The sequence below is a fragment of the Symphalangus syndactylus genome, chromosome 13, assembly GCF_028878055.3.
Source record: "Symphalangus syndactylus isolate Jambi chromosome 13, NHGRI_mSymSyn1-v2.1_pri, whole genome shotgun sequence".
Classification (NCBI taxonomy): Eukaryota; Metazoa; Chordata; class Mammalia; order Primates; family Hylobatidae; genus Symphalangus; species Symphalangus syndactylus.
The window spans coordinates 43,010,376-43,037,651 of NC_072435.2; the positions used below are offsets into that span (position 1 = coordinate 43,010,376).

Genomic DNA, 27,276 nt, shown 5'->3' on the forward strand with positions numbered 1-27,276 from the left:
GAATTCCCTTACTTTTTAATGCTGCTTTTTTTTTTTTTTTTTTTTCGGCAGAGTTTCACTCTGTCACCCGGGTGGGAGTGCAATGGTGCAATCACAGCTCACTGCAGCCTCGACCTCCTGGGCTCAAGCAATCTTCCCACCTCATTTTTTTATTTTTTGTAGAGGCAAGGTTTCACTATGTTACCCAGGCTGGTCTCGAACTCCTGAGCCCAAGCAATCCTTCTACCTCGGCCTCCCAAAGCACTGGGATTGCAGGCATGAGCCACCACTCTGAAACAGCCCGGCCCGGCTGTCTGCCCTTTTTAAGAAAATAAGTTTTTGGCCAGGCGTGGTGGCTCACACCTGTAATCCCAGCACTTCGGGAGGCTGAGGCGGGTGGATCACCTGAGGTCAGGAGTTCAAGACCTGCCTGGCCAACATGATGAAACCCCGTTTCTACTAAAAATACAAAAATTAGCCAGGCATGGTGGCAGGTGCCTATAATCCCAGCTGCTCAGGAGGCTGAAGCAGGAGAATCGCCTAAATCCACAAAGCAGAGGTTGCAGTGAGCCGAAATGGCACCATTGCACCTTCAGCCTGAGCAACAAGAGCGAATCTCCATCTCTAAATAAATAAATAAATAAATAATTTTTGGCCAGGTGCGGTGGCTCATGCCTATAATCCTAGTGCTTTGGGAGGCTGAGGCAGGTGGATCACCTGAGGTCAGGAGTTTGAGACCAGCCTGGCCAACGTGACCAAACTCCGCCTCTACTAAAAATACAAAAAATTAGTCGGGCGTAGTGGCGGGCGCCTGTAATCCCCGCTGCTGGGGAGGCTGAGGCGGGAGAATTGCTTGAATCCAGGAAGCAGAGGTTACAGTGAGCTGAGATTGCGCCATTGCACTCCAGCCTGGGCGACAGATCGAGACTCTGTCTTAAAAAAAAAAAAAAAGTTTTTATGGAAAGTAACACAGTGTACAGAAAACTCCAACAGTACAAGACAGACACATGGTTTCCTCTCCTCCAAAGCTGTCGCGCCCAGCATCCTCCGGGAAGTACCTGGGCAGTGTCGCCTGGGTACAGCTTGTGCCTGACAGGGGCAATGTCATCGTCACCTCCGCTTGCTGGGGTTCCCCCGACAGCCTGTGCTGCCGTGTTGTTCCTGGGGAGGGGCTGTTGGCGGGCACCTCCCTGCTCTGTGCTGCTGTGTGGATATCCTCCCAAGGACGTCTTCCTGTGCGTGTGTCTGGCAGAAATTCCTAGACATGGAACCCTTGAGTATAAGGGCATGTGCGTCACTATTTTTTTTTTTTTTTTTTTTTGAGACAGAGTTTCACTCTTGTTGCCAGGCTGGAGTGCAATGATGCAATCTCGGCTCCCATGTTCAAGTGATTCTCCTGCCTCAGCCTCCCGAGTAGCTGGGATTACAGGCATATACCACCACGCCTGGCTAATTTTGTATTTTTACTAGAGATGGGGTTTCTCCATGTTAGTCAGGCTGGTCTCGAACTCCCGACATCAAGTGATCCACCTGCCTCCGCCTCCCAAAGTGCTGGGATTACAGGTGTGAGCCACTGTGCCTGGCTTTTTTTTTTTTTTTTGAGTCAGAGTCTTGCTTTGTTGCTCAGGCTGGAGTGCAGTGGTGTCATCTCAGCTCACTGCAACCTCTACATCCCGGGTTCAAGCAATTTTCCCGCCTCAGCCTCCTGAGGAGCTAGGACTACAGACGTGCGCCACCATGCCTGGCTGATTTTTGTATTTTTAGTAGAGACGGGTTTTCACCATGTTGGCCAGGATGGTCTCAATCTCTTGACCTTGTGATCCAGCCACCCGGCCTCCCAAAGTGCTGGGATTACAGGCGTGAGCCACCGCGCCCGGTTGTGCGTCACTATTTTGATGCATCATCTTCAAACCACCCTGCCCCAGCATCACCAGACTGCCCATGTGCCCAGCCTCCCCTGCACAGCTTCCCACTCTGCTTACAGGGAAGACAGTGGGTGGGGGGGGGGAGCCCAGGCGTGGGTTTTCCGTGTGCTGAGGGTGTCTTCAGCCACCTTTTTCCCCAAGTCATTGACATGAAGCTGATTTTCTCACTGGTGGCCATGGAAACTGCCGAGAAACGGGAGCAGGGCCTCTGAGACCCTGCTCCAGCTAGACTGTCTCCAGGCTTCAGTGTCTCCTCCTGGAGCTGGGCGTTGACTCCGTCCAAGACTCTGCTCAGTCACTTCCTGGCTGATCCCTGAGTGCTCAAGTGTGTGATGAGATTAGGGCTCCCCCCAGGCAGGAAACAGCCACATTGGACCCCTCCCTCCCACATCCCTAGTTCATTTTATCTTCCCCAATTCTCATGGCTCCCAACTAGGCCCTCCTGCTCCCAGACCGCCCCAACCCCTGTCCCCCATCCCCTGTAGCCCAGCGCTGAGCACACTGGGGCCAGAGCCACCCATACCGGACTCCCCCAGGGCACGACAGGTTGAGGCCTCTCTGAGGCAGGGAGGGACAACACTGAGGGGCCTTGTGCAGGAGAGGGAAGGGGTACCCCCCCGAGCTTCAGTTTCTTCATCTGCATGATGAGCCCCCATCCGATGGTGCCCAGGAGTGGGGATGTGCTGGGGCTAGAGGAGGAAGGCCCCCTGGAGGCTGGCCTGAGGACCCTTCAACCTGGCCACCTCACTCAGGGTCAGAGGTCAAAGCAGGCGACCCACACACCCCAAAGTCCCCCCGGTCCTCGGCAGGTGCTGTCCCCGGCATCGTTGTCTCCCCTACAGCTGCCCGTGTGTCCCCTGGGCAAGAGTGAAGTGAGGCACTCATATAGGGGTGCCTTGTGAGTATGGGGTCAGCCGAGGATGGCTGAGGGGCTCTCGAGGTTCAGCCAGAGTCCCTGACGCTGGGCTCGTGCTGCTCTGGGGATGTGGGGGGACCCCTGATATTGCCCTGTGGGAGGCGTTCATTCTTTTTTTTTTTTTTTTTTTTTGCCGAGTCTCGCTCTGTTGCCCAGGCTGGAGTGCAGTGGCAGCATCTCAGCTCACTGCAACCTCCACCTCCTGGGTTCAAGCAATTCTCCCACCTCAGCCTCCTGAGTAGCTGGGACTACAGGCGTCTGCCACCAAGCCCAGCTAATTTTTGTATTTTTATTAGAGATGGGGTTTCTCCGTGTTGGTCAGGCCGGTCTCAAACTCCCAACCTCAGGTGATTTGCCTGCCTTGGCCTCCCAAAATGCTGGGATTACAGCCGTAAGCTGCCACACCTGGCCTAGCAGGGCTCTTCTTATCCTGCTCACCAGAAACAGGAAGTGGGGGGGTGACTTCAGGAAGGGCCCAGAGCCCGTGATGGGCGTGGGGATTGGGGTGAGGACAGGGCTTTCATGAGAACAGTGGCTGCAGATGTGACCGGCTGGTAGGAAGTGGCCACTTGAACCGCAGATGCTTCCTGGGCTGGCCGGGGACTGGGGGTGCTGGCTGCAGCTGGGACCTCCCCCTGCATCTTGCTGGCCTGGCACCTGGGTCCCCCGGAGGCGCCACACTGGATATAGCCACGTGGGGCAGCCCGGTCTCCATAACCCACACTCCAGTCCTCCCACGGGCTGGCTGGCAAGCGGCTCTGGTGGGTCTGCGGGGGCAGGGGCAGCCTTCCTGGTTTATCTCCCCCGGCGCGATCTGCTCATCCGCCCAGGCTCCAGAAGCTGGGGCTCAGGGTCCGGCGAGGCAGGAAGCCTGAGGCCACAGCCCAGAGCAGCCTGAGTGCAGTCATGTGGGGGCGACTGCTCCTGTGTCCCCTGGTGCTGGGGTTCAGCTTGTCTGGCGGCACCCAGACCCCCAGCGTCTACGACGAGGGCGGGAGCACCGGAGGTGGCGATGGTGAGTGGTCCTGGCTTTGGGGTGCAGAGACGGGGTTACATCAGAGATGGAGCTGGGGGCCCGGAGCTGGGGAGGCAGAGGCTGGGAAGTTGGGGGCTTCAACCCAGCCCACTCTGCATCCCGTCCCTGACCCCATAGGGCTGGGCTATTCCCTTGAGTGTCATGTCCAGCTGTTTCCCACCAGGGCAGACCCCAGGCTCTGAGCACCTCCCTCCCTGCTGCTTCTTGTCACCTGCCGAGGCAGGGGCTGACTGACGCCCCCTCTCTCCCACAGACAGCACACCCTCAATCCTGCCTGCTCCCCGCGGCTATCCAGGCCAAGTCTGTGCCAATGACAGTGACACCCTGGAGCTCCCAGACAGCTCACGGGCACTGCTTCTGGGCTGGGTGCCCACCAGGCTGGTGCCCGCCCTCTATGGGCTGGTCCTGGCGGTGGGGCTGCCGGCCAACGGGCTGGCGCTGTGGGTGCTGGCCACACGGGCACCTCGGCTGCCCTCCACCGTGCTACTGATGAACCTGGCGACCGCTGACCTCCTGCTGGCCCTGGCGCTGCCCCCACGGGTCGCCTACCACCTGCGTGGCCAGCGCTGGCCCTTCGGGGAGGCCGCCTGCCGCCTGGCCACGGCTGCACTCTACGGTCACATGTATGGCTCAGTGCTGCTGCTGGCCGCCGTCAGCCTGGACCGCTACCTGGCCCTGGTGCACCCACTGCGGGCCCGCGCCCTGCGTGGCCGGCGCCTGGCCCTTGGACTCTGCGTGGCTGCCTGGCTCATGGCAGCCGCCCTGGCACTGCCCCTGACACTGCAGCGGCAGACCTTCCGGCTGGCGCGCTCCGATCACGTGCTCTGCCATGACGCGCTGCCCCTGGACGCACAGGCCTCCCACTGGCAACCGGCCTTCACCTGCCTGGCGCTGCTGGGCTGTTTCCTGCCGCTGCTGGCCATGCTGCTGTGCTACGGGGCCACCCTGCACACGCTGGCGGCCAGCGGCCGGCGCTACGGCCATGCACTGAGGCTGACCGCAGTGGTGCTGGCCTCCGCCGTGGCCTTCTTCGTGCCCAGCAACCTGCTGCTGCTGCTGCATTACTCAGACCCGAGCCCCAGCGCCTGGGGCAACCTCTATGGTGCCTACGTGCCTAGCCTGGCGCTGAGCACCCTCAACAGCTGCATGGATCCCTTCGTCTACTACTACGTGTCAGCTGAGTTCAGAGACAAGGTGCGGGCAGGGTTCTTCCGACGGTCGCCGGGGGACACCGTAGCCTCCAAGGCCTCTGCGGAAGGGGGCAGCCAGGGCATGGGCACCCACTCCTCTTTGCTCCAGTGACACAAAGTGGGGAAGGCCGTACTGGGTCGAATAGGGTCCCTTCCCCCACTTCACGTCCTTCCCGGACCTCAGAATGTGACCTTATTTGGAAATAGGGTTGTTACAACTGTCACTAGTGGAGGTCACTTTGGAGAAGGGTGGGCCTTACATCCAGTGTGGGTGGTGTCCTCATAGGATAAGGAGAGGCCAGGCCTGATGGCTCACGCCTGTAATCCCAGCACTTTGAGAGGCCAAGGCGGATGGATCACTTGAGCCCAGGAGTTCAGCACCAGCCTGGGCAACATGGTGAAACCCTGTCTCTACCCAAAATACAAAAATTAGCTGGGCTTGGTGGCAGGCGCCTGTAATCCCAGCTACTCAGGAGGCTGAGGCAGAAGAATCGCTTGAACCTGGGAGACAGAGGTTGCAGTGAGCCGAGATTGCGTCACTGGACTCCAGCCTGTGTGACAGAGTGAGAGCCTGTCTCTAAATTAATTAAGTAATTAATTTAATTCAATTTTAAAAAGACGAAAAGTGATGGCCAGGTGCGGTGGCTCACGCCTGTAATCTCAGCACTCTGGGAGGCCAAGATGGGAGGACTGCTTGAGGCCAGGAGTTTGGGACCAGCCTGGGCAACACAGGGGGATCCCATCTCTACACAAAAGAATTTTTTTAATGAACCAGGCATTGCGGCACGCGCCTATAGTCCCAGCCACTCAAGAGGCACAGGCGGGAGGATCACTTGAGCCTGGGAGGTTGTGGTTGCAGTGAGCTATGATTGTACCACTGCACTCCAGCCTGGGCAACAGAGCAAGACCTTGTCTCAAAAATAAACAAACTAAAATTAAAAAAAGAAGACGAGAGATAGTGGGTGCGGTGGCTCACACCTGCAATCCCAGCACTTTGGAAGGCCGAGGTGGGCAGATCACCTGAGGCCAGGAGTTCAAGACCAGCCTGGCCAACATGGTGAAATCCTGTCTCTACCAAAAATACAAAAATTAGCCAGGCATGGTGGTGGGCACCTGTAGTCCCAGCTGCTGGGGAGGCTGATGCAGGAGAATCGCTTGAGCCTGGGAGGCGGAGGTTGTGTCAGCTGAGATGGTGCCACCGCACTCCAGCCTGGGCAAAAGAGTGACTCTGTCTCCAAAAAAAAAGAAGAGGAGAGGACACAGAGACACACAGAGAAGAAAGCCATGTGGTGGAAGAGGCAGAGATGGGAGTGATGTGGACGGACACAAACTAAGGGATGCCAAGACGCCAAGCACAGCCAGCAGCCACCAGCAGCCAGGAGACAGGCCTGGGACAGGCTCTCCCTCACAGCCTCCAGAGGGAACCAGCCCTGCCACCACCTTGACCGTGGACTTCTGGCCTGCAGAACTGTGAGACAATAAACTCTCACTGTTTTAAGCTGCCTAGTGTGTGGCACTTTGTCAGGGCAGCCCAGGAATCTGAAACAGGATCAAACGCTGCTTCCTGGGCCCTGCCAGCCTCTCTGGCTTGGCTTTCTGGGCTGGATGCAGCCAACAACACACTGGTGTCTGGGCTGGGGCTGGGGCTGGTGCTGCATTCCCTGGAGACTCATTGCAAGTTCCTGCCCAGGAGGCTGAGGGCACCCCATCCTCAGTGCCCAGTGCTGGGACCCCACCAGGCCCAGAGCCTGGTTGGCCATTCTCATGCCCACCAGCTTCTGGCTTGTCTTGGGATGTCTCTTGAGCAGCCAGAATAGCACCCCCAACTCTGCTCCCCAAAACCCATCACTAGCATGGCTCAGCCTCCTGCTGTCCCCTGACTGCTGGGGACCCTCGCCTTCCCTCCTCTCACCTGCAGGCTGATCCTTCTTTTCACTTTCTGTCAATGTCACCACGGACAAGGTGGGACAATGGGGCGTGAGGATGGACAGTGTGTGCTGGGGGGTTCGGGTGCTGCAGACCTGGAACTCCCTTCTGCCAGGATGTCGGCAGCCGGCTGTAAGCCTTGCACAGGACAGGCCACAAGGGGCTGTGTCACTGTCTGCGGAGGACACAGCTGGTGTGGGGGGAAGGGGAGAAGCCTCAGCACCTGATGAACAAACACAGACACACCCACACACACACACAGACACTGCTGCTCACTCCAGGGAGTGGCACAGGGCAGTTTCAAAGACCACTGGGGCATGAACTATGGGGGCAAGGCAGAGGGTTGGGGGGCCACTGTTGGGCTCCTCATTGGGTCTATGTCTCTGATCAGCCCAACTTTAGGCAGCCCTGGGCTGGGGGTGTCAGGTGCCCAGGACGCACACATGCACACACACACACGCACACACAAAGTTCATGTGCAACCCAGAACATGTAAGTAAGATCAGTGACGTGTATTCGTGTCAATATCCTGGAGTGATCATTTACTAGAGTTTTCTGAGATGTTAACCACAGGCATAAGCTGGGTGTGCGGGTATGAATGGTCCCCAGGACCAAACTGTGGTCTCACAACTGCATGTGTTGTAGGATTATCTCAGGGTGCAGGTGTTTGACATCCATAAACCCTCCTCCCCACCACTCTGAAAGGCTGGGCTGTACACGAAGACAGGGCTCAGGAGCCCTGGCCCGTGGGCCCCCACCACCCAGCCACTACATCTCCGAAGGGCCGGAGTCTGGCCCCATCTGTGGAATGCGCTGGCGCGCTGGGTGCTGCTTTCCAGGTTCCCGCTGCCCGCAAGAGGCCGAGGCCCAGCCGTGACCCTGGAGATGAAGTTTTATCTTACAACATCCTCTACAGCAAGTGGGCACCAGGCCTCGGGCTGAGGAAGGAGCCACAGGGCCTGTCGCTTGTAGGGTGATGGGGGCCAGGCGTCGGGAACCCACCGGCCAGGGCAGCCTCAGACCTTGACCTCACAGGCAGCAAGGGGCCTCCATGCTGGCAGAGATCAGGGCTGAGCGGTGTTGGCTGAAATAAATACCACCCCGGAGAAGATGGGTAAATGCAGACATAAGCAGGTGCCAGGGGTCACAAAAGGGAATCAAAAGTCTGTTGGTGCTGGTAGCAGGCAGCTGGCAGGGCCTCCCAAGGCAGGCAGGTTCTGGGCCTGGGGGCCCTGGGAATGGGCTGGTCCTTTGGGCACTAGGACATCAGGAACTCACGGTGAGGAAGCACCTGGGTCACTCAGCCCGGGCAGCCAGAAGCTGAAAGTGCATTTGCTGAGAGCCATCTGCTTCCCCGCAGGGCCTTGTGATATGAGCCCGAGGTCCCCAGGGGCGAAGGCAGAGGGTTCGAGAGCTGGGACAGTCTTAGGGCAATTCAGGGTCCTGGGTGCCCCAAAGGGAGGCCGGGGCTTTGTGTTTCAGAGAAAGGCAGCCTGTTCCGTTTTGAAGTTGCCCACGGGCTGGATGTTTTGCTAATTTAGTCCACATCATGTTTGCTCAGAAAGAGGCTTTTGGCCACACGAGCGCTTTCTGGGAACGTTTCTTCTACCGGAAACAGAATGTCAGGCTGTGGGAGCCGTCGGGGCCCCAGGAAAATGATGCCCAACTCCAAGGCTGGGGGGTTGGGGTGCTTGGAGCTCCAGCTGTAGCTAGGAAGGTGGGGGATCTCCCAAGGGACCTCCAGCTGTCCCCGCTGCACCACACCGGTGACTGCTGAGCCCACACCTGGGTCCCAAGAGTCTCATCCTAGGGATGGGCAGATCTCTGCCATTCTGTTCCTTGGGTTCATTTAGAGGCAGGTGTCACCTGGGCTGAGGTCTGCCCACCCACTAGGCAGAGTCACAGGCTGATAGGGACAGGATGCAGCCAGATGGTGTTGTCCTGCTCTGAGCGGGGCAGCCGTTAGGAAGAGAAGCCGCTCTGACTGGCCAGGAGAGAAGGAGAAAGATTCCTATGGGGTCGCCAGGACTTCGGGATGAGACCCCACACCCCTTTCCTGAACCCACCTCCACGGGGCTCAGGCCGGCTGCCACCTCCTCATTTAGATGGCAGAACCCCACCTGGGAGGGGGACACATGTCCTACGCCTGGCACTGCACAACTCTGCCTCCTTTCCCCTTCCAGTGGACCACAGTGATGGGTTCTGGATGTCCACGTGCGGTAAGAGGGGAACGGCTTGTGTCAGACCACCAACCAAATAAAAAATCTACCCATAGAACACTACCCAGCAATACAAAAGAACAAACTCCAGGCCGGGCACAGTGGCTCATGCCTGTAATCCCAAAGCTTTGGGAGGCTGAGATGGGAGGATCGCTTGAGCCCAGGAGTTTGAGGCTGCAGTGCACAATGACCACGTCTATGAACAGCCATGGCACTCCAGCTTGGGCAACATACAGAGACCCCATCTCTACAACACACACACACACACACACACACACACACACACACTAGCTGGGCATGGTGATAGTGTGTGCCTGTGGTCCCATCTACTCAGGAGGCTGAGGCAAGAGGATTGCTTGAGCTCAGGAGGTCGAGACTGCAGTGAGCCATGACCACGCCACTACACTCCAGCCTGGGCAATACAGTAAGACCTCGTTTCAAAAATAAAAGAATAGGCCGGGCACGGTGGCTCACGTCTGCAATACCAGCGCTTTGGGAGGCCAACGCGGGTGGTTCACCTGAGGTCAAGAGTTCGAGACCAGCCTGGCTAACATGGTGAAACCACACCTCTACTAAAAATACAAAAAATATTAGCCTGGCGTGGTGGCGGGCCCCTGTAATCCCAGCTGCTGGGGAGGCTGAGACAGGAGAATCGCTTGAACCCGGGAGGCAGAGATTGCAGTGAGCCCAGATTTAAAAAAAAAAACAAACAAAAAAAACTATGGATACACGAAACACCACAGGTGAATGCAAGGGAATCATGCTCCAAAGATTCTCCACTCTGATTCCATTTACCTGGCATTCTCCAAATGACAAAATTACAGACAAGTAGGGGGGAAAATGGCTTAGTGGCTGCAGGTGTTGAGCGGAGAAGTGAAGTTACGGAAGAGCAGCTGGAAGGATCCTGTGCAGATGGGCTGTTTGTTGACTATGGTTGAGATCACACAAATCTGCCCACGAGGAAACCACACACTGCTAACTACAGGCAAAGCTTCCCTAGTCCCAAAATCCTAAATCTGAAATGTTCCAAAATCCAAATCTTTTTGAGCAGCGACTTGACGTGCTCAAAGGCAATGCTCATTGGAGCATTTCATATTTTTAGATTAGGGATGCTGAACCTTAGCTAACTATATAATGCAAGCATTCTGAAATCTGAAAATAATCTGAAATCCGAAACACTTCTGGTCCCAAGCATTTCGGATAAGGGATCTTTGACCTGTATGCAAACACACACACACCTGCGCGCGCGTGCGCCCGCGCGCGCCCGCGCACAGCTGTTCGCTGGTGGGTGTTGCGTGGGCCAGGGTGGAGGGAGGATGAATGTCCCACTTTGTCCCCAGGAACTCTGAGCCTCTGACCCTGAGTCACTCCCACTGCCTGTGGGGGGTCGGGGCGAGAGGAGGGAGACGGGGCAGGTCTTCGGGGAAGGTTGGTAGGGGAGGGAGGTGGGGAGATATTGAGCCTATGTCTCTGATCTCTGGGGTGGGCCCAGCTATTACCTGTCCTCCGCCTCCCCTTCAGGCTCAGGGTCTGAGTCCACCACCTCAAGGCCGGCTCCATTCAGCTTCACGTCCTGCTGTAAATGCCCCGGGGCCACAGAAGCCAGGTCATCCCCGTAGGTGGAGGACGCCGAGGCCGGCAGCGGCTGCTCTGGAAGGAAGGGGGCCTCGGTCGGGAGGGCGTGGCGGGGAGGGGACCCAGGGGCCGAGGGGAGGAGATCCGTGGCCCAGAGCAGCATCGACGGGGTCCCCAAGGCTAGGCGGGGGGTAGGGTCCTCACCGAGGGCGCAGCAGCTAGGAGGCGCGGGCTCCAGGGGCGCGGCCCGGCGGCAGGCGGCCTCCCGCAGGCGGCAGGCGCTGGCGTAGACCACCCCGTCGGAGCCGCACACCGGGTCCCCCTGGGCGCTGCAGTCGTGGTCGCAGCCGCATCGCGCGATCGCCGCCCCCTCCTCAGGGGCCACGGCAGGGCCCGACTCGCCGGGGAACCAGCCTGGGGGACGAGGCAGGCTCGACAGGGCACGGGGGACTCCCCACCCTGCACCTTGCCCGCGCCCCCACAGAGCCTGGGGGTGGGAAAGATGTCCCTGGGGCCCGGGCCCACTACCCCCTCGGTGGGTCTTGGGGAGCAACAGTTAATGGAAGGTCCTGAGCCCTGGTCTCATGGAATTTCACGCAGGTATTTGCCTAATACTTACAAAAACAGAAACAGATTTTTAAAAAGCGGTTGTAGGAGAGAAAGGAGGCAGGGCGTCCTGTCTGGGCCGCCCTGCAACAGCCCCGGCCCCTGCCGCGACCCCTCCGCACTGACCACACCCACCCCAATCCCACCCCCTCCGCACTGACCGCTTCTACCCTCAACCCCGCCCCCTCCGCGGTGACCACACCTACCCTCAACCCCGCCCCCTCCGCACTCACCACACCCACCACAGATCCCACCCCTCAGCACTGACCGCACCCACTCTCAACCCCGCCCCCCGCACTGACCACACCCACCGCAACCTCATCCCCTCAGCACTAACCACATCCACCCTCAACCCCGCCCCCTCCGCACTGACCACACCCACCCCGTTCGGCCCCGCCCCCCTCACTGAACACACCCGCCCTCAACCCCGCACCCTCCGCACTCACCTCCCCCTCGCCGCTCGGCCCCGCCCTCACCACACTGACCACCCTCAACCCACTGGGCCCAGTCCTCACGACAGTGACCACTGTGGCGGCCCTCACTGGCTTGGCCCTGCCCCCAGTATACTCACCACTCTCCAGCCACTTCCCTTCCGCACTTACCGCTCCCCCCAGCCACGCCCCTCCCCACTGACCGCTCCTCCAGCCCCGCCTCCCCCGTACAGGCAGAGCGCCCGCCCACCCCTGTGCTGCGTCCTCCTGACTAAATGTTGGCCCCTCCTCGGCCAAGCCCCCAGGGGAGCCCTCCCCGGCGCCCGCGGGTGGGAGTCGGGGTGTGGCAGGCCGCGGTGGGGGGCGGCAGTGGCTCCGCGCACTCACCCGGGCCCCGGGCAGGGGCGCGCTCCACCTCGTTGCACGCGGGTCCGGCGCACAGTTCCCGGGCGAGTGGGCTGTGCGCGCTGACGTTGTAGAAGCGAGTGGCCTCGAAGGCTACGGGACGAGGGTGGTGGGTGACCGAGTGCAGGCGCGACGGGTCAGGGACCAGGCCGGGCCGGGGGTGCGGGCGCGCGGGCCTACCGGGCTCGTAGTAGTCGTACACAGAGACTGGCAGCGCCGACGTCCTGCCCACCACGCACTCCCGGAGAGCACGGAACCGCACACACGTCAGGCACCGGCTGGGGATCTGCGGGGCAGCGGCGGGCGCAGGCTCGACCCGGGCCAGGAGGCCCGGGGCGCTGAGCTCAGGCCCAGAACTGGCTGATTTCAGGAATACCCAGGACGCGTGAAACACAGAAGAAACGTGATTCCATTTTCTTTTTTTCTTTTACTTTTCTTTCTTTCTTTTTTTCCTGAGACAGAGTCTCGCTCTGTTGCCCAGGCTGGAGTGCAGTGGCGTGATCTCGGCTCACTGCAACCTCGGCCTCCTGAGTTCAAGTGATTCTCCTGCCTCAGCCTCCCAAGTAGCTGGGATTACGGGCGCCCACCACCGCACCCTGCTAATTTTTTGTATTTTTGATCAAGACGGGGTTTCACTACGTTGGCCAGGCTGGTCTCCAACTCCTGCCCTCAAGTGATCCGCCTGCCTTGGCCTCCCAAAGTGCTGGGATTACAGGTGTGAGCCACTGCGCCCAGCCTCGGTCCCATTTTTTATTCTTTGGGTCCTTCCATCCCACTGGGAAAACGTCTCAGGTGGCCTCCCAAACACTACTCCTTTTTTTGTGTGTGCACGCATGGCTGAGCATGTGTGGGTGGGATTTAGCACATTCACAATGCTGTGCGATCATCACCTCTGTCTAGTTACAGAACAGTTTCTTTCTCCCCCAAAGAAACCCCATCCCCATCAGCACTCACTCCCCACTCCCCCAGCCCCTGGCAACCACAAATCTTTCCAACTCTACGGATTTGCCTGTTCTGGGCATTTCGTATCAATGGAATAATGTACTCTGTGGCCTTTTGTGTCTGGCTTCTTTCACTCAGCATCATGTTTCTGAGGTTCATCCATGCTGTAGCATGGATCAATGCTTCACTCCTTCCTACAGATGGATAATATCCACTGCAGCCCCTCCCTGCTTTTTCTACAAACTGCCATCAGCCGAGGGCACAGAGCTGTCAGCATGGCCAGCTCTGCCTGGAATTTATTCTCCCAGTGTCTTATTTTTTTTTGTTTTTTGTTTTTGACAAGGACTTGCAGGTCTTGCTCTGTCGCCCAAGCTGGAGTGCAGTGGCACAATCTCAGCTCACCGCAACCTCTGCCTCCCAGGTTCAACCGACTCTCCTGCCTCAGCCTCCCAAATAGCTGGGATTACAGTAGCGTGCCATCACACCTGGCTAATTTTTGCATTTTTAGTAGAGACAGCGTTCTGCCGTGTTGGCCAGGCTGGTCTTGAACTCCTGATCTCAGGTGATCCACTTGCCGTAGCCTCCCAAAGTGATGGAATTGCAGGCGTAAGCCAAAGGGCCTGGCCACTTTTTAAATATTTTTTGTAAAGATGGGGTTTCGCCATGTTGCCCAGGCTGGTCTCGAACCCCTGAGCTCACGTGATCCTCCCACCTCGGCTTCCCAAAGTGCTGGGATTACAGGCATAAGCCACCATGCCCGGCCCCAATGTCTTTTTTATGGTACAAGATACTTGCAGGGAGCCACACCAGGCAGTGACCGGTGCACCCTCACCAACATGCACACCAGGGAAGCCCCTCCACCAACCCCGGCTGGTGGTACCTCATCAAAGTAGAAGAGCACTTGGCGTCCAGCCACTTCATACCTCTTCATCCCCATGTGCTTGTCAAGGAGCAGCTGCAGAGGAAGCCAGAAGTCAGGGTCCTCAGACGCTCTACTTGCTTCCTCTCCCATCCCCTGGGGGCAGTGGTCAGTGGGATGCTTGGACTTGCCCACAAGTTACCATGGGCTGGGGTCTGGGTGCTGGTCAGTGCTCCCTAGGCCCTGCCAGCCTCTCAACACCCAGGAGAGGACGCTCAAGGATGGCTATCCCTGCCTGGAGCACCTGCCTCCCCTCCCTATACACTCCCTCAACCCAGCCCCAAGCCCAGGACAGGCTTCTCCGTGGCCAAAGAGGCACCCGGCTGAGCCCTGCCACCTGCTGGTGTCTCAGCTGCACTGTTCAAGTTCCCCTCCCAGCTTGGGACTTTTTTTTTTTCTTTCAGTTTTTGATTTAAAAAAAACCCCACACCCACTCCAAGGCCTCTGAATTGACCACATCCTCATCCCCTGGTGCTCCGTGCAGCCTCCTTGGAGGGGAGGTAACAATAGGCCCAGCTTTCCTGTTCCACCTTCCCCACACTGCAGGCCTCCTTTGGCCCCTGGACCCCTTGCTTCTTGGTCCTCTTTCTCCCCCGGCCAGAGCTGGGCAGCAATCCCCACCCCCATGTCCCTCTTCCTTCCTGTACAAAATGGAGATGTGGCACTGGTCTCTCTTAGGGTTGTGAGGGTGACAGCTGGTCTTGGCAGAATGTGGATTGAGAATACCCCATGGCTCCCCACCCAGGGCCAAAGCACATGGAACTTTGCTGAAGTTCTAGGTGGCATTTATAATAGTGACAGTGGGCCGGGTGCTGTGGCTCACACCTGTAATCCCAGCACTTTGGAAGGCTGAGGTGGACGGATCACCCGAGGTCAGGAGTTTGAGACCAGCCTGACCAACATGGAGAAACTCCATCTCTACTAAATACAAAAAATTAGCTGGGTGTGGTGGTGCATGCCTGTAATCCCAGCTACTTAGGAGACTGAGGCAGGAGAATCACTTGAACTGGGGAGGTGGAGGTTGCAGTGAGCTGAGATTGTGCCATTGCACAGCCTGGGCAACAAGAGCAAAACTCCATCTCAAATAATAATAATAATAATAATAATAATAGTGACAGTGGTCCCATGGGAGATCCACCTGTTGGAGCAGCCCCCACCCCACCCCACCTACTCCTCAGTAGACAGATGGCCCATTTTTGCCCAGAAAGGGGGGGAAAAAAGGGGCCGGACATGGTGGCTCATGTCTGTAACCCCAGCACTTTGTGAGGCTGAGGCGGGAGGATTGCCTGAGCCCAGGAGTTTGAGACCAGCCTGGGCAACATGGTGAAACCCTGTCTGCCACAAATACAAAAATTAGCAGGGCATGGTGGTGCATGCTTATAGTCCCAGCTACTCAGGAGGCTGGGGTGGGAGGATTACTTGAGCCTGGAAGTTCAAGGCTCCGCTGGGAATTTGAGCCAAGATCGGATCATTACACTGTAGCCTGGGCAACAGGGCAAGACTATGTCAAAAAAAAAGAAAGAGAGAAACAGGGTAGAAGGGGAAGGGGGAGGGGGGAGGGGGAGGGGGGAGGGGGAAGGGGGAGGGGGAGGGGGAAGAAAAGAATACCCATAGCATTTTACAGAGGTCTGGACTGCCAGCCAGCCTGACCCTGGGTGCCTAAGCTCTGCCTATTGTTCAGAGATCCCTGCCCACCGCTGCTCACCAGCGCTGCCTCACCTGCTCCAGGCTCTCGATGTCTGCCCGGAAGCCTGACAGCAGAGGCACCTCGAGGACAGCCATATTGGAAGACCCTGCATGCAGCCACCTTCCAACAACAGGGGAGAGAGAGAGGCCCTAGAGCTCAAGCCCAGAGGTGGAATTCAAGGTCCCTCTCCCCCTCGAGCCCACACAGGAAGCCTGCCCTGGGGCCTGGCCGGCGGGCCATTGGCATACACATCCTTGGCTGGGTCAACTCAGTCAACCCATTTTACAGCAGGGACACTGAGGCCAGAAGGAAAGGGCCTTGCCAAGGGCTCTAGGCTTGACCAGGTCTCTTGACTAGGCACTGTGTTTTGTCTTGGACTTCACTCTGTGTCCCCAGCCTGGAAAGCAGCTGGTGACACCACTCTGGACATGGCTGCACAGAGCAGCCACAGCCCAGGTGCTTCAACACTGCCGCCCTGCAGGAGACTCTGGGAAATCAACCCCCTAGCTCCGGCCTCAGTTTCTCCTTCTGTAACATGGTGGGGCAGGGAGGGAGGTAACTGGGCTCTCTCTGGAGCCTGCAATATGCCAGGCGCTTCCTATAGGGTGTTGGGGACAAGGAAGAGGAAGCCGACATTCAGAGTGGAGCTTGCAGCTGTGGGGAGTGCACCAAGCTGGACTCTAATTTCCAGAACTTTTTGAGATGGGGAACTTGGACACATTCGGGCTGAGAGTCAAGGTCAGGGCAGCCGTTACCGGGGTAGTGGCTCTGATGGGCTATGAGTGTCATGGCAACCACTCACCCACCAATCGTCGCCATGGTGACAAGCATCCATCACCATAGCAACAAACATCATCTTAGGGTGAGGACCCACTGTGGCCGGGTCCCAGGCTCACTCTTGGAAACCAAGGGGCCTGGTGCTGGTGTTATCGGGCAGGGACCCGTGTCCCAGCCACACATCGCTGTCCCCATCCGGCCTACCCGCCCTGACCATACTGGAGTCTTCTGTGTCCATTCACTTTTCTTTCATTCATTTCAAAAACTGGCTGGGCGAGGTAGCTCACACCTGTAATCCCAGCACTTTGGGGGGCCGAGGTGGGCAGATCACGAGGTCAGGAGTTCGAGACCAGCCTGGCCAACATGGTGAAACCCTGTATCTACTAAAAAGACAAAAAAGTTAGTTGGGCGTGATGGCGGGCACCTGTAATCCCAGCTACTCAGGAGGCTGAGACAGGAGAACCATTTGAACCCAGGAGGCGGAGGTTGTAGTGAGCCGAGATCGCACCATTGCACTCCAGCCTGGGCAACAGGGTGAGACTCCGTCTCAAAAAAACAAAACAAAAACCACCACTGAGTGCCTGGAGCCGGAAGCTCCTCCTGGTCCCAGGAGGCCATCCTCTCCGCACATTGTACCCTCCTGGGATGCCCACGCCAGCAGGGCAGGTGGCCTTACCTGGTGCACACCTCCAGCATCACCTTGTATTCCTGGTGATGCTGATCGGCTGCTGGGTCATCATCATCAGCTGGGGGCCGGTCTCCTCGGGAACCCTCAGTTGAGGAGGCAGGCATGGGGGGCGGGCGTCCCTGGGCCTCGGGCTCCTGGAGGCTTACGAGCAGCTGGAAAGCCGGCTTGGCCACCGGGTCAGGCACATTGTAGGTGACATCAATCTGGGGGGTGTTGGAGGATGGAGGCTTAGGGATCTGGGCCCTCCACAACAGGTGCAGGGTAGGGGAGGAGAAAGGGCAGTGGGGAGGAGGGAACAGCCAGAATTATGAGGACAATGACATCCATGACAGTTTCAGAGACTACCATTATTCCTTTTAGCCTTGAAATCACCGAAGCGGGTGTAGGTACAATCATCAGACCAGTTTTGTGGATCTGGGGTGCAGAGCCGTGCTCAGCTATGTCTGAGTCTAGGGGTCTCCCTCTCATCCACGGTGTTATCTGGGCTCCCATTTTAGAGATCAGAAAACGGAGGCTACCGAGAGTCATTGCGGGAAACTTGCCCTCTGACTGCCAGTCAGAACCCGTGACATGCACCTGCCCCAGCCTGGTCTGGGGCTAAATCCAGGCCACAGCAGGGGGAATGACCCGGAGCCCTTAGGCAAATCTGCTTGAGTCAATGGGTCAGAGATGCCTGGACTGAGGGTCAAATGGACCCTCTCAGGGGTGGGGGTGGCACACCTGAGAGGACCCATGGCCACCTGCCTTGGGCAGTATTAGAAGCTGAAAGTTTATCCTGCAGTCTGGCATGCTGCTGAGTTCAGAACCCTCTGGGGGTTCCCGGGGTTCCACTGTGTGATTGGAGGGAATGGGGCACAGGAGGACAAGCCCAAGATCACCTCATGCTCCTCCAAACCTCACCTGCATCAGGCAGCAGCCGTCCCCCTTGGCACTCACAAACAGCCCCGTGGGGAGGCTGGGGATCTGGAGACAGAAGTCACGGTGAGGCCCTGCTGACCCCTCCTCCAACAACCCCCAAACCCTCGTCCCAGGAACACGCACCGCTGCCGTCTGCAGAACCTTCTGGTTGGTCCTGTGCAGCTCAAACGTTTCCTGGTAGTCCAGGTTGGTGGAGGCCAGGGAGACAGTGAGGTTGATGCCTCCAGCATAGGACAAGATGGCATATTCAGCCAAGGCCTGCAGAGCCACACAGGTGTCCTGGGGATGGAGGAGAAGACAGCCATCAACCCTGAGACTGAGTTGGCCAGTGGTCCCCTGACCCCTGTCTTGAAAGCCTAGCCTGAAACAGGCACCAACGGGGCTGGAATAGAGACTGGACCCAGTGCAGACACCCATGGCACTGGGGGCCTCAGGACAGCCAGGCTGGAGTGTCCCCAGAGGCAGAGGCTGGGCTCCCATGGAGGAACCAGGGGCATCTGTCCCTCACCCCCAACCCCTGCCCTCTTTGGGGCTCCATAAGGTGAGAAGGGGCCAGACTGCCTGGCCACCTCAGAGCTCAAAACAAGGACTGCAGGGACCCCACCCACCCAGCCCTGAGCCCCTCCCTCTGGCCCTGCCCGGCTCGCCTGAGTGGAGGAGAAGCCCCCAAGTGCATTTCGCTGCTGGGACAGCCACTTCACCACAGGCAGGGCGGCGGCCACGTCACCCAGCAGAGTGTAGGTCAGAAGGGCGTAAGCTGTCATTTCCACCTCAGCTGAGACCACTGCAATGGAAGAGACCCACTGGGGACTTTTGACACGGGAACATGGGCCCAGTGCATGGAGGTATGGCCAAGGCAGGCACCCGGGAGCGGGGGTGGCCAGTACCTGACTGAGAGACCCTGTCACTGAAGCTCAAGAATGTGCCCTTGTCCACATCCCAGGAATTTGTCAGGCTCCAGTGGGTGACCCCATCTGCAAAGAAAGGAGTGGTCAAGAGCTACAACCCACCCAGTGTGTAGCCTGGCATCCCATGGAGCGCATCCAAGCACGGGTCTAAAGAAAAGGTATTGTGGGACCCGGGTGGGAGAAGAGTATCAGGGGAAGACAGCTGGGACAGGAAGGGCCTCGGGGCTCCATCTCAGATCTGCAAACCTATGGCAGCCCCAGCCCTTCCTGTGCCCCTGGCAGACTTCGTGAATCAATGGCCACCCAACCCTACCCCTGGCAGACATCACTAATCAATGGCCACCCTCCCCTTCCTGGACACAGATATCACTTATCAATAGCCTCCCTCCTGACCAGGTACTGATCCAGCCCCTGATGTTCCCACTTAGTGCCCCAGCAGCCACACTCGACTTGCAAAGGCTCAAAGATTCTGGCCAGGTGCAGTGGCTTATGCCTGTAATCCCAGCACTTTGGGAGGCCGAGGTGGGTGGATCACTTGAGGTCAGGAGTTCAAGACCAGCCTGGCCAACATGGTGAAATCCCATCTCTACTAAAAATACAAAAATTAGGTGTGTGTGGTGGTGCACACTGTAATCCTAGCTACTTGTGGGCTGAGGCAGGAGAATCGCTTGAACCCAGGAGGCAGAGGTTGCAGTGAGCCAATACCGAGCCACCACACTCCACACTCCAGCCTGGGTGACAGAGTGAGACTGTCTCAATAAATAAATAAATACATAAATAAAAATAATAATAATAATTTAAAAAGAATGGCAAGGCATGGTGGCTCACGCCTGTAATCCCAGCACTTTGGGAGGCTGAGGCAGGCGGATCGCCTGAGGTCAGGAGTTCAAGACCAGCCTGACCAACATGGAGAAACCCATCTCTACTAAAAAATACAAAAAATTAGCCGGGCGTGGTGGTGCATGCCTGTAATCCCGGCTACTTGGGAGGCTGAGTTAGGAGATCACGCCATTGCACTCCAGCCTGGGCAACAAGAGCGAAACTCCATCTCAAAAAAAAAAAGAGAGAAAAAGGCTCCAAGGATTCTGAGCTCACATGAGGTGTAAAGCCTCTCAAATCCAGAGAGAAACCAGCCCACCACCACCTCCCACTCCATCCCTGGAGCCTCTTTAAACTTTTTTCTTTCTGAAGCAATGAAAACAATTCTTCAGGTGGCATCTTAATGACTTAAGCAGAGAAAACTGTCTGGGCCCCAGTGCAGCTGCTGGGGGTAGGGCTGTAGGGGTGGAGTGGGGAGGTCTGGGTGAAGTGGGAGGAGACTGAGTTTGGGGGCATTCTGAGAAAGTCGAAGCTCAGGGATTGGAGTCCCAGTGGGTGATGACTTTGTAGGTGGGGAGACTGACAGCTCAAAAAAGCTTTCCAGGGCTCACGCAGCAAGTGGAGGGAAGGGTGGAAGCCAGACCCAACCCTCCCGTGTCTCCCAGCACTCCTGTCCTGGGATGATTTCCAGGAAGCCTGGCCGGAGGCGGGGATGCATTCTCTGCTGGAGACCCCTCCCTGAGAACTCCCTTTCCCGAGGGATTGGCATCCCAGATTTCATAGGCAAGGAAAGTGATGCTTGGGGCTGGTGTGACTTGGACAAGCCACTTCCTCAAATAAAGTCACTAGCAGATGTGATAACGAATGAATACTATAATGAACAAAGCAATTGACAAAGGAGCAAAAGGTGTCTCGTCAGTTTCCCTTTCTCCTTCCTTCCTTCCTTCCTTCCTTCCCCTCCCTCCCTCCCTCTCTCTCTTCTCTCCCTCCCTCCCTCCCTCCCTCCCTCCCTCCCTTCCTTCCTTCCTTCCTTCCTTCCTTCCTTCCTTCCTTCCTTCCTTTCTTCCTTCCTTCCCTTTTCTTCTTTCTTTCTTTCTTTCTTTCTTTCTTTCTTTCTTTCTTTCTTTCTTTCTTTTCTTTCTTTCTTTCTTTTTCTCTTTCTTTCTTTCTAATGGCACTATCTCAGCTCACTGCAACCTCTGCCTCCTGGGTTCAAACGATTCTTGTGCCTCAGCCTCTCGAGTAGCTGGGGTTATAGGCACCTGCCACCACACCCAGCTAATTTTTGTATTTTTAGGACAGACGGGTTTTCACCATGTTGGCCCGGCTGGTCTCAAACTCCTGGCCTCAAGTGATCTGCCCAAAGCGCTTTAATTATAGGTGTGAGCCACCGTGCCTGGCCGACTCATCAGTTTTTTGTTTTGTTTTGTTTTTGAGACAGAGTCTTGCTCTGTTACCCAGGCTGGAGTGCAATGGTGTGATCTCCACTCACTGCAACCTCTGCCTCCCGGATTCAAGCGATTCTCCTGCCTCAGCCTCCTGAGTAGCTGGGGACTACATGACTCGTCAGTTTTGATAAACACGTTCATGAGCTGTTTACCGGGCTCCACAGTGGGCTTCCCGACGCTGTGGCCTCTGGGGAGGGCCAGGGACACCTACCTCGCATGATGGCCAGGCTACGGAGCTTGCGCAGTGCCTCAGGGGCTGCCGGGCTGCGGAGCAGGGTCAGCGCGTAGGTAGTCAGGGCACAGCTGTAGGGGTCTGTGGCCAGGGGCGTAGCAGACTCCAGGAAGTGCCTCGCTTTGTCAATGGAGCCTCTCTCCTCCTGCAGGGTGGGGTGGGAAGGTGAAACCTGGGAGGCTGCTCTGTCCCCATCCCACCCACCCACTGGCTTCTGAGGCATCCCTGAGGAGAGCTCTGGGTGACTCATAGCCCCTTGCTTTGCATCCTTCTGTGGCTCTCACTGCCTGCAGACCCAATTTTCAAACCCCATCTCCATTCATTTCTTTCTTGCTTTTTTTTTTTTTTTTGTAATAGGCTGGGCGCGGTGTAATCCCAGCACTTTAGGAGGCCAAGGTGGGTGGATCACCTGAGGTCAGGAGTTCGAGACCACCCTGGCCAACATGGTGAAACCCCATCTCTACTAAAAATACAAAAATTAGCTGGGCATGTTGGCGCATGCCTTTAATCCCAGCTACTTGGGAGGCTGAGGTAGGAGAACTGCTTGAACCAGGGAGTTGGAGGTTGCAGTGAGCCAATATCGTGCCACTGCATTCCAGCCTGGCAACAGAGTGAGACTCTGTCTCAAAAAAAAAAAAAAAAATACAGACAGCATCTTACTCTGTTGCCCAGGCTGGAGTGCAGTGGCACGATCATAGCTCACTGAAACCTTCACCTCCTGGGCTTAAGCGATCCTGCTGCCTTGACCTCCCCAGTAACTGGGACTACAGGTGCACATCAGCATGCCCAGCTAACATTTTATTTTTTGTAGAGATGGGGTCTCACCATGTTGCCCAGGCTGGTCTCAATTTCTTGGGCTCAAGCGAGCCTCCCATCTTGGCTTCCCAAAGCGCTGGGATTACAGGTGTGAGCCACTGCCTCTGGCTCCCATTACCATTCTTGTAAGTTGGCACTCCTTTTTCCAAACGAGGTCTGGCCAGGATGCCCAAGTACGTGGCAAATGAGCACAGTGATACTCTAGGGGAAGCAGGCAGAGCCCTGCCCACCCTGTCCCACCCAGCCCCATGGCCAGGTCTTTGTTAAGACAGCTAGCTAAGGCCAGGTACAGTGGCTCACGCCTGTAATCCCAGCACTTTGGGAGGCCGAGGTGGGCAGATCACTTGAGATCAGGAGTTCAAGACCAGCCTGGCCAACATGGTGAAACTCTATCTCTATTAAAAATACAAAAATTAGCCAGGCGTGGTGGCTGGCGCCTATAATCCCAGCTATTCAGGAGGCTGAGGCACAAGAATCCCTTGAACCCGAAAGACAGAGGTTGCAGTGAGCCGAGATTGCACCACCGCACTCCAGCCTGGGCAGCAGAGTGAGGCCTCCTCTAAAAAAAATAGTAGTAATAGAAATAAAAAGCTGGTTCCTAAGACCTCCACAGCCCAGGCCCTCCCCAGCCTCCAGGCCTAGTCACCTCCTTAGAGAAGCCCACCAGCCCTGCTCATGGCCTCCCTAGAATGTGATCTGTTGGAAGACAGGGACCAAGTCCAGAATCTACTGATGGTTTTGGTTCAGAGAAGCTGCCCAATAATATTATGTGGAAGAAATGAGTGAGCAGAAGCATTAACAAATTTAGCAATGGAGCCAAAGTGTTCTGGTGGCCCAATAGAGGTATAGAGTTGAGCTAACTCTACTTTCGGAACTGTCTGGGTCATAGAAAGAATGTTTCCAAAGCTTTCCATCCTTAGACCAGGACAAACGTGGGAACTGTCCCTAAGGTGTGACATTGAGATGCACTTCAGGGGACATGTGCCAGGGATGAACCGGGCTGACTAGCCAGACCCTAGGACTGGCCCTCACAAGTCCATTGCCTGGGGGTGGGGGAAGGCTGGACATCCCCATCCCAGAGGCAGGAACAGTGACATGGGAGTTACCCCAGGCCACGTGGGCCAGGATGGGTCTCAAGCATACTGCGGAGACCACGCCAAGCAGGGATGGACCCAGCCCGGCCCCAGCTGTGCAGATCCTCCCATTTACAGACAAGCAGATGCAACAGAACTCCAAGGGGTCAAGGTCATTTGCTAGTTGCCCCCCAGCTCATCTGATTCCAGCACAGGTGTAGCGGGTTGAACGGTGGCCCACCAAAAAGATATATTCCCTGGAACCTGTAAATGCTGACTTATTTAGGAAATGGGTCTTTGCAGATGTAATTAAGAGTCTTGAGATGAGATCACCTTGGATTAGGGTGGCCTCAAATCCAATGACAAATATCTTTAAAAATTTTTTTTTGGATGGGTGCGGTAGCTCACGCCTGTAATCCCAGCACTTTGTGAGGCCGAGGCGGGCGGATCACAAGGTCAGGAGATCGAGACCATCCTGGCTAACATGGTGAAATCCCGTCTCTACTAAAAATACAAAAAATTAGCTGGGCGTGGTGGTGAGTGCCTGTAGTCCCAGCTACTCAGGAGGCTGAGGTGGAAGAATGGCGTGAACCTGGGAGGCGGAGCTTGCAATGAGCCGAGATCGCACCACTGCACTCCAGCCTGGGTAACAGAGCGAGACTCCATCTCAAAAAGAAAAAAAAAACACCCATCTCTACTAAAAATACAAAAATAGCCAGACATGGTGGCCCACGCCTGTAATCCCAGCCACTTGGGACGCTGAGGTAGGAGAATCCTTGAACCCGGGAGGCAGAGGTTGCAGTGAGCTGAGATCGTGCCATTGCACTCCAGCCTAGGTGATAAGAGTGAAACTTCATCTCAAAAAAAACAAAAAAATTTCTATTAGAAACAGAGGTTTCACTGTGTTACTCAGGCTGGAGTGTAGTGGCTATTCATAGGCACAATCCCACTGCTGATCAGCACGGGAATTTTTGTTTGTTTGTTTCTAAAACTGTCTCATACTGTCACCCAAGTTGGAGTGCAGTGGTGCAATCTTAACTCACTGCAACCTCCACCTTCCAGGTTCAAGCGATTCTCCTGCCTCAGCCTCCCGAGTAGCTGGGATTACAGGCACGTGCCATGATGTCTGGCTGATTTTTGTATTTTTAGTAGAGATAAGGTTTTGCCATATTGGCCAGGCTAGTCTCGAACTCCTGGACCCATGTGATCCACCTGCCTCAGCTTCCCAAAGTGCTGGGATTATAGGCGTGAGCCACTGTGCTCAGCCTCCAATGACAAGCACCTTTAACTGTTTTTTTTTTTTTTTTTGAGGTGGAGTTTCACTCTTGTTGCCCAGGCTGGAGTGCAATGGCACGATCTCAGCTCACCACAATCTCCACCTCCCGGGTTCCAGCGATTCTCCTGCCTCAGCCTCCCGAGTAGCTGGGATTACGGGCATGCACCATCACGCCTGGCTAATTTTTGTATTTTTAGTAGAGACGGAGTTTCTCCATGTTGGTCAGGCTGGTCTCGAACTCCCAACCTCAGGTGATCTGCCCACCTCAGCCTCCCAAAGAGCTGGGATTACAGGCATGAGCCACTGGGCCTGGCTTTTTTTTTTTTTTTTTAATTAGAGACAGGTCTCACTATGTTGCCCAGGCTGGAGTGCAGTGGCTATTCATATGCACAATCTCACTACTGATCAGCACAGGAGTTTTGACCTGCTCCATTTCTGACCTGGGCCAGTTCACCCCTCTTTAGGCAACTTGGTCGTCCTGCTCTCAAGAGGTCACCATATTGATGCTGAACTTAGTGCAGACACTTGATTGGCGCAGTGCACTATAGCCCAGAACTCCTGGGTCAAGTGATCCTCCTGCCTCAGCGTCCCGAGTAGCTGAGACTACAGGAATGCCCCATTGCACCCGGCAACAAGTGTTGAAGAGACGAGAAGGGGAGAAGACAGAGGAGAAGGTCACATGCAGACAGAGGCAGGGGCTAGAGTGATGCAGCCACAAGCCAAAGAATGCCTGGAGCCCCTGGAAGCTGGAGGCAGCAAAGAAAGCTCTTCCCTTAGAGCCTGCAGAAGGAGCAAGGGCCTGCCAATGCCTTGATTTTACACTTCTGGTCTCCAAAGCAATGAGAATGTATTTCTGTTGTTTTAAGCCACCCAGTTTGCGGCAATTTGTTATGGCAGCCACAGGAAATGAAGACAGTACTTTTTGCCTCCTTTGGGGAATGATCTAAGACAGGGGTCCCCAGCCTCTGGGTCACAGACTGGTACCGGTTGGTGGCCTGTTAGGAAGGGGCTGCACAGCAGGAGGTGAGTGACAGGTGAGCCAGCGAAGCTTCCTCTGTATTTACAGCCGCTCCCTATCGCTTGTATTACCACCTGAGCTCCACCTCCCATCAGATCATCAGCAGCATTAGATTCTCGTGGGAGCATGAACCCTATTGTGAACTGTGAGCATGTGAGGGATCTAGGTTGCGGACTCCTTTTTTCCTTTTTTTTTTTTTTGAGACAGAGTCTGGCTCGGTTGCCCAGGCTGGAGTGCAGTGGCATGAGCTTGGCTCACTGCAACCTCCGCCTCCCAGGTTCAAGCGATTCTCCTGCCTCAGCCTCCCGAGTAGCTGGGACTTCAGGCGTGTGCCACCACACCCAGCTAATTTTTGTATTTTAGTAGAGACAGGGTTTCATCATGTTGGCCAGGCTGGTCTCAAACTCCTGACTTCCAGTGATCTGCCTGCCTTGGCCTCCCAAAGTGCTGGGATTACAGGTATGAACCACTGCACCCAGCTGGTTGCACACTCCTTATGAGAATCTAATGCCTGATGATCTGTCACTGTCTCCCATCACTCCCAGAAGGGACAGTCTAGTTGCAGGAAAACAAGCTCAGGGCTCCCGCTGATTCTATATTATGGTGAGCTGTATAATTATTTCATTATATATTATAATGTAATAATAATAGAAATAAAGTGCACAATAAATGTAATGCTCTTGAATCTCCCAAAACTACCCCCTCTTCCCCAGTCCATGGAACAATAGTCTTCCACAAAACTGGTCCCTTGTGCCAAAAAGGTTGGATACTGCTGATCTAACAGACCAGAACCCAGAAGACCAGGGAGAATCAACTGCTGCCCTGCAGGGAAGGCCTTCAAGTTCAGAAGAGAAATAGGTTGGAAGGATCTGGAGAAGGCAGAAAAAGATTCTTGGGAGAAGTGAAGTGACCTCAAGGGATAGGAAGGAGGTGGAGGGCCTGTTGAGTGCTCATTGAAGACATAAGGGAGGGCCAGGCATGGTGGCTCATGCCTGTAATCCCAGTACTTTGGGAGACCAAGTCAGGAGAATCACCTGAGGTCAGGAGTTTGAGACCAGCCTGGCCAACATGGTAGAACCTGGTCTCTACTAAAAATATGAAAATTAGCCAGATGCAGTGGCACATGCCTGTAGTCCCAGCTACTTGGGAGTCTGAAGCTGCCACGCCATGGATCCCACCCTGCAAGGGGACTCACAGGCCTCACCCCAAGCCAAAGAGAATCACTTGAACCTGGGAGGCGGAGGTTGCAGTGAGCTGAAAAAAAAAAGCCTCACCTCATGATATGTGTCATAAAAGTGTACATATCTTGTTGTCCATAGTGATATGGACAATGAGAAGATTGGAAAGCTTCCAGAGGAGGGAACAAACCAGATACAAAGGATAGTACTCAGGATGACATCCGACTTCTCAATGGAACAGTGGAAACCAGAAGATGATAGAACATCATCAATTATTCTACAGGAAGACAATTTCCAACCTGGAATTCTATACCCAGCCCAACTATCATACAGGGCCAGAATAAGAATATTTGCAGACATGCAACATCT

The 27,276-nt window shown here is 55.9% G+C and overlaps 2 protein-coding genes across 2 annotated transcripts in view; one reads left to right on the forward strand and one right to left on the reverse strand.

Annotated features, from left to right (window-relative positions):
* The first annotated feature begins 3,089 nt into the window (after positions 1-3,089).
* Positions 3,090-6,544, forward strand: F2RL3 (F2R like thrombin or trypsin receptor 3). The gene is made up of 2 exons (XM_055239182.2): positions 3,090-3,835; positions 4,110-6,544. The coding sequence occupies exons 1-2, from the start codon at positions 3,727-3,729 to the stop codon at positions 5,156-5,158; spliced, it is 1,158 nt and encodes a 385-aa protein (XP_055095157.1). The 5' UTR covers positions 3,090-3,726; the 3' UTR covers positions 5,159-6,544.
* Positions 6,545-7,465: 921 nt separating this feature from the next.
* The window catches only part of CPAMD8 (C3 and PZP like alpha-2-macroglobulin domain containing 8), a 135,654-nt gene continuing 115,843 nt past the window's right edge, over positions 7,466-27,276 (reverse strand). The window contains exons 30-42 of the mRNA XM_055239131.2: positions 21,526-21,691; positions 19,027-19,113; positions 18,787-18,923; positions 18,263-18,418; positions 18,122-18,184; positions 17,210-17,424; positions 15,789-15,876; positions 14,031-14,105; positions 12,389-12,494; positions 12,191-12,301; positions 10,971-11,180; positions 10,691-10,841; positions 7,466-7,851 (exon numbers count right to left, since the gene is read on the reverse strand). Of these exons, the coding sequence (XP_055095106.2) occupies positions 7,620-7,851; positions 10,691-10,841; positions 10,971-11,180; positions 12,191-12,301; positions 12,389-12,494; positions 14,031-14,105; positions 15,789-15,876; positions 17,210-17,424; positions 18,122-18,184; positions 18,263-18,418; positions 18,787-18,923; positions 19,027-19,113; positions 21,526-21,691 (1,797 nt within the window). The 3' untranslated portion in view covers positions 7,466-7,619. The remainder of the gene's footprint in view (positions 7,852-10,690; positions 10,842-10,970; positions 11,181-12,190; positions 12,302-12,388; positions 12,495-14,030; positions 14,106-15,788; positions 15,877-17,209; positions 17,425-18,121; positions 18,185-18,262; positions 18,419-18,786; positions 18,924-19,026; positions 19,114-21,525; positions 21,692-27,276) is intronic.

Coding starts and splice junctions, on each gene's coding strand:
- F2RL3 (XM_055239182.2), top strand. CDS start 3,727: ATGTGGGGGCGACTGCTCCTGTGTCCCCTGGTGCTGGGGTTCAGCTTG. Junction 3,836..4,109: donor GAGCACCGGAGGTGGCGATG/GTGAGTGGTCCT, acceptor TCTCTCCCACAG/ACAGCACACCCTCAATCCTG.